General features: G+C 41.2%; 1 protein-coding gene across 5 annotated transcripts; it reads right to left on the minus strand.

The window, feature by feature from the left end:
* Positions 1-465: 465 nt before the first annotated feature.
* Positions 466-15,314, minus strand: rprd2b (regulation of nuclear pre-mRNA domain containing 2b). 5 transcript variants are annotated; one of them, XM_051407559.1, is made up of 10 exons: positions 15,109-15,314; positions 8,971-9,100; positions 8,558-8,805; positions 8,328-8,380; positions 8,075-8,201; positions 7,209-7,384; positions 6,633-6,918; positions 6,245-6,499; positions 5,351-5,512; positions 466-5,262 (listed from the first exon to the last, which is right to left on the minus strand). In XM_051407559.1, the coding sequence occupies exons 1-10, from the start codon at positions 15,302-15,304 to the stop codon at positions 3,248-3,250; spliced, it is 3,648 nt and encodes a 1,215-aa protein (XP_051263519.1). In that variant the 5' UTR covers positions 15,305-15,314; the 3' UTR covers positions 466-3,247. The 5 variants fall into 5 exon arrangements, with proteins under 5 accessions (XP_051263519.1, XP_051263518.1, XP_051263516.1 ...); XM_051407558.1 differs by having other exon boundaries at positions 5,351-5,515; positions 6,245-6,502; XM_051407556.1 differs by having other exon boundaries at positions 5,351-5,515; positions 7,209-7,417.
* Between the last annotated feature and the right edge of the window lie 131 nt (positions 15,315-15,445).

Raw genomic sequence — 15,445 nt, forward strand, 5'->3', positions numbered from 1 at the left:
TAGTGGTCATCACCTATGTGTGAAGCTGACAGTGTTAGAAAGTTGCATTTCTAAAACGTGGCAACATCAGCAAGTGCATTGTAGTGTGCAAATGTTTAGCGACAATCCCAAAAAAACAAAAAATAAATGAGAGAAAAGTTTGAGTTGAGGTCTTTGCAAGAGGAAAAGAAAGTGATAGGAAACAGCAAATCACCTCCAATGTTAAATTAAAGACAGAGCACCAACTGCTTACAGTCAACAGTGCAACCACAAACAAAACGTTTATACTAAATGTGTGAGGAAAATGGATGCAAGTCACTCCATGAAAGCACTAAAAAGTGTATTTGTCCTTATGATCCTGCAATATGGTTTGTGGGAACAAAAAAAAAGATAAAAAAAGAATATGAAGACGTATTGACCCCATATAATATGCATATATTAACTGTGTGCATGTTCATCACACCAGAAAGGATTGGACACTCAAAGACCAGTGATATAGCATCATTGATGAGAACAGCAGTAAGAGCAATTAAAACTTATCAAATGTACAGACACCATCAGCAATTTCAAAACTCAATCTGTTAAAGTAGAGGTGAAGAGAAAAAACAGAGAGGCTATTTACAGGGACAATTAAAAATGATGAAGTAAGCAGATGTTTGTAACAACATATCTACTGTTTCCTGTGTGCAATGTGAACACACCACACTGATTTGGGTTGATACTTAGCTGTTTTTGCAAAAGAAACTATCAGATAAAAGACATACAGTTTACAGACGGTGGCAAACAGACTTGTGTAACATTCAGTAAAACATCAGAACTCTGATGTGCTAACACTGTAATTATAAATATGCTCTTTGTTGTTATTATTACATTTTTACAATGTATCTATTCACCAACTTTATGCGTACGTGCATACGTTTGCAGGTGCTCAGTGACACACACACACACACACACACACACACACACACACACACACACACACACACACACACACACACACACACACACACACACACACACACACACACACACACACACACACACACACACACACACACACACACACACACACACACACACACACACACACTTTGAGCAGCAACACCCAGCATGCACCTCTCACTGCGTGGGGTAAACTACATAACAGGCGGGGGAAGCATTGCGTCAATAATTCCTGCACAAGGGGGGAGGAATGCGGACCCTTTTTTTTTTACCATCAGAAGTGTTGAGAGGTGCAGGAAGTGTTTCTGGACAAAGCCATGTGAGCACAAGGTAAGCACAGGGGCTTGAGGGCAAAAGCATGAAATTAGCAAAAGGAACAAAACAGAAGATGGGGCCAAAACAACTGTAGTATGTAAATAAACCATTTTCAAAACAGTCCTAATTAGCTCAAATGTTTTCGTCCCCCTCCCCTGTTACCATCTGTGGGTGCTGCTGCGAATGGAAAATTGCCAATTCCTCTAGTAGAAAAAAAACAGCGCAAAAAAAAATAATAAAAGGCATTAAATGTTAATGTAATATGAAAATGGCAGCAGCTGTGTAGATATATGAAAACTATTTGTCTGAAAAAACAAGCAGAAAAAAATAAATCAACTGAACAGCGCAAATAAATTACAACAAAGCGCAATTCAAGTGATACCAAATAAAATACCTCCCCCCCGGTTGAATTGAAACTCTGGATTTTATTCAAGTCAGTACATGTTGAAGCCTAGAAAGAAGTGTGGTTCAAGCTGAAATACACCCCCCCGCCCACCATCCACTACTGAGTATCTTCATGACTCAGTCTAACTTGAAGCGCGCAGACAGGCAGACATTTATGTTGGAAATAAAAACACAGAATTATCTTCAACCTCCTCTTCTGCGTGGTGGTTTTTCAAAAGGAGGACAGAAAGGTGCGACAGACACTGTGGAGAAATTCTTCTGGAGCTAAAAGCTTATCCAAGGCCTCAATCACAGTAAAGACGGGGGGGGGGGATGATTGCGTGAGTGACGATCATTGTCCTCATTAAACAGAAACAAGAGCTTGGAGAGAAAAAAGCTGTATCATCTCAGTTTTTTTTTTTTTTTTATATTTACAAGCTTAGAGATATACAGTGGGAGAAAGTGTGAAAAAAAGAGCAAGAGAAGAATATTATTTACAGCAGTTACTCCGGAAATAGGAATAAGGTTTTAACCTCGGCTGCAACAGAAATCTCATCACTTCAAATGAGAAACACCATTTTAGGGGCACACAGCACACACCCATACACTCATGGAAGAAGAGATTACTTTGGAACTTACTTTCAAAACCAAACATTTTTAAAAAGGAACAATTTGGCTTGTCTGTATGTTAAATATGAAGCTGGAGACGATTAGATTAGCATAAAGACTGGAAACAGGGGTGGACAGTTAGACTTCCGTTGTCTAAAGGTAACAAAATCCACCTGCCTTTTGTGGTGCAGTGACTTCCTGGAGTATTGCTGTTGCTGTGAGGTTGCCGGGCAAATTTAATGAAGTCACCGCGCTTAGAGACAAAACTGTCTGGGCACGTTATCGCCACAGCTTGTCAATTCTACACTTCAGTTTTTGTATGGATTAAAAACAAACAAAATACAGTGTCTTAATTAGTGAGATTTAGAGCATTTAGTCGTGGCATTTTGTTTTAAACCTTCGGACAGATCAGGGATAGCTGTTCCCTCGTTTCCAGTCTTCATGCTAAGTGGCAGCCGGCTGTAGTTTCATATTCAGCAGACAAATGGTATTGATCTTCCCATTTAACTCTGAGTAAGAAAGCCAATAAGCTTATTTCCCCAAATGTCTTAACTATTGCTTTTAGTTTCTTTCCTCTGTATGCCATGAGACCCATACATGTTTCTTTCACTGTCCTGCTCTCTCTCAGGTTAAGTAACCCAACAGTCACACAGGTAGGCAAACTCTAAATAAAAGTATATTTTAATTTCTTGTCTGAACTATCTGCGTTTTCTTCCCATGGTCACTCCAGACTTTTATCTAATGTGTATGGAGAGATGGGGAGAAAAGTGATAGATTGAGGGTTACACAACACTCTGCACTATGTAACTGTACTGTACAGTGTAAGATGACTGGCTGGCTACCGAGCTGAAGCATGAAGATTTAATCAGCTATTTACACACAACCTAAGGTAGTTTTAATTCAAGCTAATTAACAGAGTAAAGATATCTGGGCTCATACCAGCAGGGCTAACACACACTCTGCACTTCAGCGCAGGGCGCTTGCACTTCTCGTTCAGCATGTCATAGATGACCACACTTCAGTAGCGTGGGGGTAGGAAGGGTCTCTTCTGAGCATGGAAGGGACCACCTGTGAATGGAGGACCAGGCCGCTTGCCCCCACGGAAACCCCCTATGGGGCGATCTTGGTTAATCTGCGGAGAGGGGGTTCGGCCTCGTAGCAGAGGTCTCTGTGAGATGGGGAGTGAGAGGATCGGGGGTCGAGGGCTGGGTAAGGTGAGGAGGGGAACGGGGTTAGAGGTTTGGTTGCGGGACTGAGCTGGAGGACTAGTGGGGGGCTTGTGGAGAGGAGGGGCAGCAGACTGATTTGGAAGGCGAGTAGGGACAGTGTCGACTGCCGGGGAGTTAGGAGTGGAGGGAGAGGTTGTGGAGGATGTGGGAGAGGGAGAGGGGGATGGAAGAGGTAGATTCAGAGGCTCCTTCACTCTGCCCAGTAAGGGTAGAGGAACACCAGGGGCACCTTGGCGGTGGAGGGGGGGTGCATGACGGGGGACAAATGGCTCTTTAACTGTGCCAGGACGGTGCAGCTTAGGGGGTTCCCCTAACAACGATGACATGAGAGGTGGAGGGCCTACTTTGCTTCCTCTGGGCCCCATCCCGCCTCGATCCACACCTTCGGGTCTGATTGGGGGAGGAAGAGAAAGGGGGCGGTCAACAGGGACCAGCACTCCCCCCACCATGACTGCAGAGGGCACAGAGGAGTGGGAAGGTGTAGGGGAAGGGCGCTGTGGTACGGGGGGCGGAGGGGGTCGAGGGATTGGTGGAGGAGCGCCGAAGAAAGGGGATGTAGGAGGATGTTGGTGGAGGAGTGACGGGGGAGGAGTCTGCATGTTCTCCGCATGGTACGGCATTTGGAACGGAGATTGGGGAGGAGGATGTGAGTGCGGATGGGACGGAGGAGGGTGGAGATGTGGGAGGAGGAGATGTGGGGGAGGAGGCATGGAGGGGGCTAAGTCCTCACTGCCCCCCTGACCAATGTTAAGAGGAGGGGGGACACCATGGGGTGAGGGAGGCTGAGCTTCCATGTATTCCTCCTCTTCATACCACATTGCTCCCCCTGGCCGACCGCCTGACCCTCCCCCTCGCCGAGAGCCTCGGCCAATCACGCGAATGCTCTCTACCGTCTTGATGCGCTCTCCAGCGAGTGGGCGGTTAGAGTAGCCTAGAGTTTGAATGGGTGCCCCTTCAGTGCAGGGCGACACTAGTGTCTCAATACGATGGTACTGGCCCTCCTTCCCACTTGCTGGAGACCCTTTCCCCTTGTCCTCTCTTTTCGCACTCAGACTTCCATCATCTGAGCCACTGCTTGCCTTACGAGAGCTTCCAGAGAGTCTCCTTTCTCCGTTCCCTCTGTTGTTTCCCATCATCCTCAACTGGCTGTGTTGTCCATCTTTGTTACCCTTCCTGTCGTGACTGGGGGAGGAGGAGACCTGCTTCCTCACATTCCTCACTTCATCGTCCTTTAATTTTGCGCCGCTCTTTTTCCCTGCTCCATACCGGGAAGAGGAGGAGGAAGAGCCCATGAAGTCTCCGTTGCTGTTGCTTCCTGACGGGGTGATCACAGCATCCCAGGGTTCGCTGCGGTAGGCAGTGGGTGAGAGGTTATGACCTCCAGATGACCCTAGAGACTCTGGCACACTACCAGGTGTGTCCATGATCTCATCCTGGGTGGGGGTGCCAGCAGCCTCATCTCTCACTGGGGTCCCATCCACCCCATCAGGACTGACATCACCTAGAGCAAGACTAAAACCTGGATTACCCTGCAAGAAGCTGTTGATTTTCGATTCTAGGCTGGGGGGAGAGACGGAAGGAGCTGAGGGGCGAGGCGGGGGTGGAGGAGGAGGGGACAGCTGTCTCTCTTTCTCCCAGTCTCTGGTTCTCCCAGGTGTGTCTCTTTTGAGGCTGTTGCCCAGAGTGGGTTTTGTTTTTGGGGTGGTTGGGGTGAGCGGGGTTTTAACAGCTGATGATTCTGGGGAGGTTCGGGTGGGAGGAGCAGAGGAGGTGTTTGTCACACTTTGCAGGAGAGAGGACAAACCTGCACCAAGACAGAAAATAATCAGTAATATAAAATAAAGTGATGGTGTCATTAAAAATACAAGTACAGGGTGCTCTATGTATCTTACCTGGTGTGTTTGTTTTAGACAGAGCATTAAGAATGCCTTCAGGTGTGATGTCAACACGTGACAGGATGCTGGCCAGGGCAGGGCTCGAAGGGGTCGCTTTGGAGGCTGCTGATTGGCCAGAGGGAGTTGTGGGTGTTCCTGGTGATGGTCGAGCAGGGCTAGCTGCTGAAAGAAATTCAAAGACAGAGAGGGACGGAGTTAAAGGGTGGCTCAGAAAATCCAAATTACTTAAAAGGTCAGGTGTGTAATATTTAGGATAATTGGTTGGCATGAATGGTTTTCATTAGTGTATTATCACCTGAATATAGGAACTGCTGTGTTTTCATGAACTTAGAATAACTTATTTATTTCTACAGACACAATGGGTCGCTGTTTCAATCTACACTAATAGATGCCATTAAATCCTACACACTGGACCTTTAAATTAATCTAAAATACTAATTCAATACTTAAATGTATGGCATAAAATGCATTCATTTACACATTAATTGATTAGATTTACTATATCGAGATCTCTTAAATAAACAATTCAAATTACTCAAATCTATATCTTTCTCAGAGGTTATAATTACTCTATAGTTGAGTAACTTTCAATTTCAAACTAAAAGAGAGTCAAACAATTTAAAGACATGCCTGAAGATGAGTCATGCCACTAGTCACAGTCTGATTTTATGGCCAAACTTACAAACCCCTCGTTGCTACAGTGGGAGTGGGACAGGTAACACATCTGTAGTTGCTTGCAGCTCAAACACAATGAAAATCCATCAGTGATAATTTCATAATTTGTCAGTTATGTGTCACAAGGACTTCTACTATCCCCAAACACATTTCTTTGTCTGAAACTTTTAGCTACAGGTTCCCTCTTTACTACACTCATCTTCCCCCCAAACACACCTGTATTCTTCATGGCAGATGTGAGTGAGCTGAGAATGGAGCTGATCTTTCCCAGGTCCACCTTTTCCAGATTGACTCCCAGAGGGGTTGTTGGAGCGCTCTGAGCAGTCGCAGCGGTGGGAGTCACTGGGGTGGCCGTGGCGGCAGCAGTAGAATGGGTCTTTGAAGCTTTCGTGGGTGTGGTGGGAAGCTTTGATGCTACGTCTGACTTTGTAGTCTTGGCAACAGCAGCGGACGCCTTCTCTTTCTTGTCATCTGCTAGTAAAAATAATTCAAAGAGCTGATACATTTTCAAATATGAATCACAACACTACAACTGGGCAGCCTATTATAGATCTATATGGAAAAGACAATTATTTCCCCACTATAACACTCTGTAGCCACTAACCCCCTTCTGTGGCAGCATCAGCCTCTTCATCAGACATATCCATGTCCTCCATGTCTCTGTTGTCACTGTGCATTTCTCCTTCATCCATGGCCTTGCCATCCAGCTCTGGATCCACCTGGGCTCTGCTAGTCCCCAGTCCCAGGAAGGGTGAGTCAGAGCCAGTGGGAGAGGGGGCGTCTTCAGAGGGTGAGGGGATGGGAGAGTCCTCGGGTCCAGGTAGATTCGACTTGAGGGAATCTAATTTCCTTTTAAGACTGGCCACACGGTTGGCAAAGGCATTGTACGCCTGAGAGAATAGAGGAAACAGATGGGAGATATGAGGAAGATAAAAAAGGATATTTCAGTTGTATCTATTGTAACACTTATATTGCTTTCTAGGATCAACCTTTACAAGCAACACAGGTATTACATGAAATGTCTGGGTCACGATTCTGTTGATTAATTTCCTATTAATTAGAGAAATAATAGCATTTAACATAAATCAACAAGAACCAAATAACACCATTGTCAATTTCTCTCCACAAAAACAAAATATCAAAAAGGATCTTGCGAAATTGATTTTAACCTAAGACTCACATTGGCCACAATTTTAACCTCCTTGTACTGCATCTCGTAGAAAATGTCTGCGTTTCCCAAAGCTTCCAGCAGAGGAGGCCCTGTTTTCAACTCTTTGTCCAGGAAGCCGACAAACTCCTGCAGCTTCAGACTGCCGTCCTCAAAGTCCTTAGCAAACTTGTTCCCTCCTGCCTTGTCTGAAATAAAGGAGGACAAACAAGCAAACATTTCTACACAAGGTTTATTTAAGTTTAATACGGTTCAATATGAGACCTCGTCAATATCAAAGAAATACGGGTAACATCTCACAATTAAAATAAATGAACGAGACTAACAGTTGTAAATCATAAGTCTTGATCGGCTTGATTGAACCAATAGTAACAGTTTAAGGACCGGTGTGTAGCATTTAGTGGCATACATCAGTAACTATGGTGGCCACAAAAACCCAGGCCCTATCTAGAGTCAGTGTTGGTGTGTTCATCCTGGGCTACTGCTATAACATGGCGGTGCAACACGGACAAACGCTCCCTCTGTAGATAAAAACATCTCATTCCGAGGTAAAAACACAATGACTCTTATTTTCAAAATTAAATTGATTAAAAAAATAACTATGAATATTATGTTCCATTTCTGCCAATATATCCTCCTAAATGCTACACACTGAACAGCGTTTGCATTCATCAGAAAACAAAAAAACCAGCAGCAACAATATCCCACTTAATTAGGATAATCCACAAATCTTACTTTCCAGTGAAGGAATATTAGTAGAAATAGTCCTAATTCACCTCCACTAACTGTGTGTAAACTCCTGTGTTTTGACAAGGCATGACGAGGACACAGGACCATAAGCGTGTGATGATGCAGAAATAAGCTTGGTGATATCTGACCTTTAAGTCTCTTAAGAGCCTCCGTGCTGCACACATCCACCCTGAGAGCTGCCAGCTGCTTCTCCCTGAACTCCTCTTCGGCAACCGCTCGCTTATATCTTGACAACTGTTCGATGAGGGAATGGGGCTAGAAAAGAAACAGAGTGCAAATGAACAGAGATGACAAAGAGTTACAGCACTGATAATGGTTTAGATACATTCAAACAAAACATGTAAGACAAAGTAATGCAAGACAACACGAGTAAAAACTTACTGTGAACTCTGCTACAATCTTGGACTTGAGGGCAGCTTTGGTGTTGGTTGGGGCTGGAGAATAAAAGTAAAAGATCAACTTAATAATACAATGAGAAATGCAGCTGTAAATTGTAATACATTATTATGTGGTTCAAACTGGGAAGTTATTTTACTTTTAGATTTGATTAAGTGGTGACTACTTCAGGGTGCAGAGGAAAAAAATAAAAAAAATAAAAAAATCAAACTGACCATTTGCCCGGGGAGTCTCTTTTTCTTTCTCTTTCTCCTTTTCTTTCTCCTTTTCTTTTTCTTTTTCCTTTTCCTTTTCCTTTTCTTTTTCTTTTGCTTTCTCCTTTTCTTTCTCCTTCTGCTTTTCTCGCTCTTTTTCCTTTTTGTTCAAGCTGGCCTTGAGCTGGGCAATGACCTCCTCGGGATACACACTCCTCTCCTCCCAAATCAAGAAAATCCTCTCCACTGATCTGCGGACCTTCCCATCTCTGACAATAAAGCAGAATGACAACACAACATTGTACATCTCAATAGCAACAGAAAGAGTAGACAGGCATTTTATTTTTAACCAATAACAACCATTTAGATAAAAAAAAAAAAACATTGTAATGTTGGTCCAATACTACAGCTAAATAAAAACTGTGTGTACTCACTTGATGAGCTGAGCAGCATTAGGAAGGACTTCTGCGAAGGCCGAACGAAAGACAATAGCATTCTTTCTTTTGCAGTTCTGTATCACATCATTGGCAAGGTAGAAGAGATTCAAGCGGTGATTGTTGTCAGCTAAAAAAGGCAGACAAAGAAGAAAGGATAAGACAGAGAATAAATTCCTCCTATGGGTACACAAATGTAAGAAATAGTTTTGACCCAGGCAATGTTTCTACTGTTACTTACGAAGATATTGTTTGTTTAAGGTCATTTAAAAAGAGGTCATACTTGTCTACCAGAAAGAATTTATTTTTCATCTGTAAAATTATCTGCTTGGTACATTTCTTGGTCATACCATAACATTTGTATCATTATCTGGCATTTTTTTCTCAACTCTCAAATATCAAAATTGGTACCAGCCAGGCTATAATATTGATAATAATACAATGCAACAGGCAAAACCATGACATAATGACAAGAATTTGTTTTATATGCACCATTATATACACTGATACTCATACTCATAGTCACATAAGATAACAACAGCCCTTCATTTAAAAGCTTTTTAAGGCTGATTTATTAAAATTACTCTCAGTGAGGAGAAACAGCTTTGATTAAACTGAAGGCTGAAGACCGCGTCAGCTCTTGCTTGACTGATTAGTCCATTTATAGACCTGGAAATTTGTTTCCATAGTCACCTAACTTTAGTATTACACATACATTTCCAAAAGAAATACAATACTGGCAAGGACACACTGACTTCCAGTGCTCCCTAAAATAGATTCATTTTCTGTACACTGATTTTACTATCAGAGTTCAATTACAGCCAGTAAGCAGGATATTTGGCTAATGTTCTCTGACTTTCAGGGAGAGAAGGCTGCGCTATAAAAAAGTCTATATCTTCCTATTATGTAATATTTTGTCACATTTTAGCAGAGGTTAGCATCTCAGTTAGTCTAAAAGACACAAGACTAAAACCTTATCAGTGCTATAGTCTATGTGAAAGAAGTGTACACTGTGTATTATGTTTAATCAAATAAGTCGGCTCCACAAGATAAACAAACAAAAACACAGAAAGCAAGAATATCTAATATAATCTGATACAACACAGATAAAATCATATCAGTATATACTGACAATATGCAAATAAACTCTTCACTGTACAACACACAGAGATCATTACAGTTTTTTAAAATGTTTTCAGTCTTTTACTTTAAAATAGAAGTATCAGCATTAACTCAAAGAGTGAACAGAAAACAATGCCCTACTCAGTGTTAACACTCTCACACACACACTCTCTCACACACACACACACACACACACACACACTCACACACACACACACACACTCACACACACACCCCACTTGAAAATACAGACCGTATGATTCCCACACGGCAAAGCTACATTTCTAAAATTACAATATATGTGCAGACGTCTTACATCTAATTCCATTCAAGCAACAAACGCAAATCGAGAGTGAGACAGTCGATTCATTTAGAAAATATCCACAAAACTGCAGCACCAACTTAATTTAGGCCGAGGCATTTACAGAACGTCAAACAATATGAAACCTTTTTTAACAACTTAAAAGTATTTCTCATGCCAGAAAAAGTCTAGAAATGTTCATCTTAGTTAGTGATAACTGCGTTTGATCCGTCTAACTTAAAGAACATATTGCTTTTTGCATATCTTCCCACTGAAACAATACATGCTGGGAAAATTGTAGAAGATATGTTTTTTTATTAACATGTTAAAGTAGGATAAAGTAGGAGTAGCATTTTGGCCAGGGCTTTATTTAATATAAACCATATATGTTTAGATTAGATAGATTATATTGGATGCATGTTTCCCCTCACACCATAAAAAGGAACAAAGAATATTCAATTTAATATTGTTCTGCTTCAAAATGTATTAATTAAAAACATTTGTTGTGGATTTTATGTATGTTGAGTATTTCTCCCCTTGTATATCTTTTATCCGATAATAAAATGTGTCAAGTTTAAATTAAATAAATGCAATTCATCCAATACTTGGTATTAAGGCAATCCAGATACATTACAACCACAAACTACATTAAACAAATCATCTGATGCCAAGAAATGTATTTGGGTAGTAATTATAGTGATTATTTTTATAGTCTAGTGTACATGTGTTATATAATATATGAATATGCGGTGTCTACCATATCCTAAAGCATAACACACACAACATATGGTACACCTGAATCTAAACATATGTTTCTTATTAGGCTGCATTGTGCCTTTTTTATCTCACTGAAAGTATCTTCACACCGGTAACATTTCTCAACTAAACACTGGAACATGTAATAATAGAGTAGTTAATAGAGCATTGATCAAACAAGTTAATTTGCCCAGCACGGACACTGATGCGACAGTTTAGACCGGTGCCCCTCTAGCATACAAAACATAACTTATTCTACAAATATCCCAGAGACGGCATGTTGGCAGTGGTGCTTGAAGATCTACTGCGAGTACTTCGATCATTCACGACCACACATCTTTCCCACACATCTGAAGAGCTTTTTCATCAGTCTCTCTCCTCAACTGCATTACCATTCACAAATAGTTAAAGCTGCAGGAGGCAAATCCTGTCCTCTCTCTCAGATGCCTCGTACCACTTCACCAAGCCCCTTCCACCAAACCCACAGTCGGTAGCCCTGCAAAAACAGCACACAGGAAAGCCCTCTCTCTGAAATGACCTACGATTGGCCAAAGTCTCCCGTCACAGGCTCTGTTTTCTAAAGCCTGTAAACTGAGCCGAGAGGAGGTGCAGAAATCTAGTTTTTCCTCTCAGACCATTTGAATTACAATGTGCCCAATGACGCCTAAACACTGCTGCCTGCCACCACTTTAAGCCCAACTATGAAACCAAAAGATGACATTACATACCATACTAAAATGAATGCAACCTAATGGGGGAAGCTGCGAGGAGCTCGGCTTCCCCGAAAGACACACAACCTCCCCAGAAAGACTCATCTGATAAATTTAGGGTGAACTTTTGGTGTTGGAAAAGTGATCTTGCTATGTTTTCCATATAAGACCAAGAGTTGAGGCTGTGGGCATGTTCATAATTGTCATTATTACATCTGGACTGTTTAACAAAGAAACACAAACCACTGTCTATCCACCGTGTAGTGGCATTTTTATTGTTTTTCGGTGGAGAGCGATTAAAATCCAACAGTGAATCATATTTCTGTTTCTTTGTTGTCCCAGGCTAAATATTCTCTGTATGACTTCAACCCTGTTATGTGCTTCGGAAACTGATTGGCATGGATTGTCTTTACTCTGAATACATGCACTTCATACATTTTTATTTTTATTTTTATAGGTATTTAAGGACTTTTTTCGAGACAGAACCCAACCAGCCCAGCCAGCAATTATTGATCGGTAGATTGGTTAGTTGGCACTGCTCTCCTTTAGAAAACAATGGCTCAGCCAGCGTGCAGCAGTTTGCTGTGTGCTGTCAGCATAAGCTTTTATCATGCATTGCTCTGTGGGCACTGGGCAGAAGAGCGGATGGGTAAAAATGCCTACGTGATGATTTTCCTGAGACACTGGCATTTCAACAAGAACCTCCCTGATAAATAATTAAAATCTCCACATTTTTGGGCTGAGGCCTGTAAAAGATCTAGCGGATATGCAGCACAAAGTTTTTCAAGGTAACATAAAATTTTACCACAAATGCTGACGTTAACTGTGTATTTCCTGATGTTTCAGCAAATACATACAATAACAGAAACTCCATACTAAAGAGAAAAAGATTTCCCCTCCAGTTAAGATTGCATATGGGGAATTATTTCTTTGGCTTTCAATATTTGTAATGATTTCCTTTCACACTTATAAGTTTGAATCAACACGTTTGAACTGAATGTGTGAACAACAATTGGATGCATCTAGCTTGCATGTCAATTTTCCAATAAGATGTTATGATTTTTGTTATTGGCATCCATACATACTGTATAAACATCCATATTAGCATGATGTAACAAATTCCAAGCAAATTCAATCCAATACATCTGTTAAATGCTGCTTCAAACAAACTTCTAACAGGAATTATTTGATGCAGTAACAGTTTCTAGATATTTAAATCATGATAGTAGGCCATCAATCCTCACACAAGTTAAACTTTGTACCAACAGGCTTTCCAAAATATGTTGGGAACCAAACTTTTCCAACCCACAGTGATGAGTAAATATAATAAAAACATTGTTCTAATGACACAGTGTCACAAAATTATGATTTCTCCACAGAATAGGAAAAAAAATAATTTTGAAGTTTGTGAATTTCACCAATTTATCACTCTAACAAAAAAGAAAGCTCAAATTTAAATTATCAAGCACTAAAAACATCCATGAAATTAATTCCTGCATTCACCAACATCAACAACCGAAGCACAAACTATGTGTGACGTACTCTGTTGCCTTCTTGTTCTTCCTGCACTCAGCTGAGAATCTGATGAAATCTGTAAATCTAATAAACTGAACCATTCATCACTCCAGGTTTTAGAAACTAGTCAGTCTATGACACAACAATTACTGAACAAATGTTCCACCAAATTGTTCTTTAAGTGTTAAGTTAGACACCTTGTGCATTTCTGCAAATCTGTTAAAAAAAAAATCAGCTTCATGCATACTTTACTTAAGTACGTAAGTAAACAGTAACAACATAAATTCAAAATAGCAACATCAGAAATATTATTCACGAGTAAGAAGGTAGATTGTTGGAGGGGATGGAAACAGACAAAATGAGCTGTGATTTCGCAAAACAACAAAGTAAAAGACATAACCAATAAACTGATGGTATCTGTTGGATGTCTCTCTAAATGCACAAGCTAAAGAAGAGGGAGCAGTAATTTTCTGCAAAGGTGTTGTGTAAAGTAATCTTGGTTATACAGGACTCACAACACCTCATAAGCCAGAGCTACATGGAGCCAATGTGTTGACACTGCTGTAAGATGGGAGCGCTCTGCTGTAATGTCAATATAACGAAGCAGTAACCACAATACAGGACTGGTATAATGTTTCAGTAGCAGACAAACTGTCATTTCCAACATAAAGCAGAATAATGTGGTCGACACTGAGCGGATTAGTGAGGGAATGCACAACCACCCTGAATTAGAAATGAGGCCAAACACTTGTCAGACTCAAGTAACACTAGTTTACAAGGGCTATCTGGTGACACTGTCTACATATATCCAAAACTCCTGCTTTGATGTTTGACATAACCAACCAGGACAAGTTGAACTTTAATACTACTACTACTATAATATAATACTACTACTTTAATGTCTAAACCCACGTGGTCCACATAAGTTATAATAATAATGATAATAATAATAATAATAATAATAACTATTACATTTATTAAGTAAACTTGCTTTACAAATACACAGTAGGTATTTTTAGTATAACAATGAGAAGCACTTTGGTCGGTAACGTTTGAGAAAATATTCTAAAGTGCATCAATAAATTATTTGGGTTTATAAAATATTTTATGCTCAATAGAAAAATAAACTTATGAACACATGAATTCGGTTTGAGCGAACTTTTCCCCTCCACCATGTTTAACTATGCAACAGCTACTCTACAAAAACACATTGGCTCATTGCATCACATAAACAAGCATGCATGTTGTGTTAAGAGCCAGTCATCCAGAACTGCACTTGCACACAGATCAAGCTACAAAGCACCGACTAAAGCGGACATGCAGCTAGGTCTGACTAAACCCGCTGTCACCACCTTTATCTCAAGCGTCCAATATTTGAGATAAGCAGTGGAGTGCATGTGAATTATTCGTGAAACAGCAGAATCGGTCCCTCCAGCCCGCGAACTCCGGGAGGCCCAACTGTAAACACTGCTAGCATGGACAGGTTAGCGTTAGCTGCTATTAGCGGCTAATTTCAAGAAGTGATAACAGTCGATTAGAAAATTAAAATTCACTTTAGAAAATTATCAAAATGATTTTATGACTGCGCTGGGTTGCCTTGCGCTCCACACAACGCCACCACAAGAAGCTACGGGTTGTTTTTCGCGAGCTGATCGCGGCCAGCGCATAAAAAAAAAATTGCATTTGAATTAGCTAAAGTGAGCTAACTGTTAGCTAGCAGGTCAAGCTACTCACATTTCTTGAGCCACTTCATCCAGTAGCGAACGATAACGCCGTGGTGCTTTTTGTTTTCAATGCACCAGCTTGAAAGTCCCTGTATCGACTCCATAGTGTTGGATACTCCTTGAAATCGCCGGTCCAAAGACGCCTCCAGAGCAGCGTTGGAGCTGCGAGCTCCGTGGCCGCTTGCAGCCCCCGAACCGGCCGCCATCTTTCCTGCTCTCTGCTGCTGGTGCGGGATGAAGGAGCTATCGTAATGAGGACGACAAACACGCCCCCATGTTTGTACTTTATTATAACGACATTAACATCTACAAGTGACGGTATAAAACACAGAATCATAATGATAATT

This window comes from Dicentrarchus labrax, unplaced genomic scaffold (genome assembly GCF_905237075.1).
Source record: "Dicentrarchus labrax unplaced genomic scaffold, dlabrax2021, whole genome shotgun sequence".
In the NCBI taxonomy this organism is placed as follows: Eukaryota; Metazoa; Chordata; class Actinopteri; family Moronidae; genus Dicentrarchus; species Dicentrarchus labrax.

Excerpts from the sequence above, each read along its gene's own strand:
- rprd2b (XM_051407555.1), bottom strand. The coding sequence starts at position 15,304 with ATGGCGGCCGGTTCGGGGGCTGCAAGCGGCCACGGAGCTCGCAGCTCC. Across the intron at positions 8,381-8,557 it reads AGAGACTCCCCGGGCAAATG|CCCCAACCAACACCAAAGCT; the intron begins GTCAGTTTGATT and ends TTTATTCTCCAG. Across the intron at positions 5,263-5,350 it reads GTCTAAAACAAACACACCAG|GTTTGTCCTCTCTCCTGCAA; the intron begins GTAAGATACATA and ends GTCTTGGTGCAG.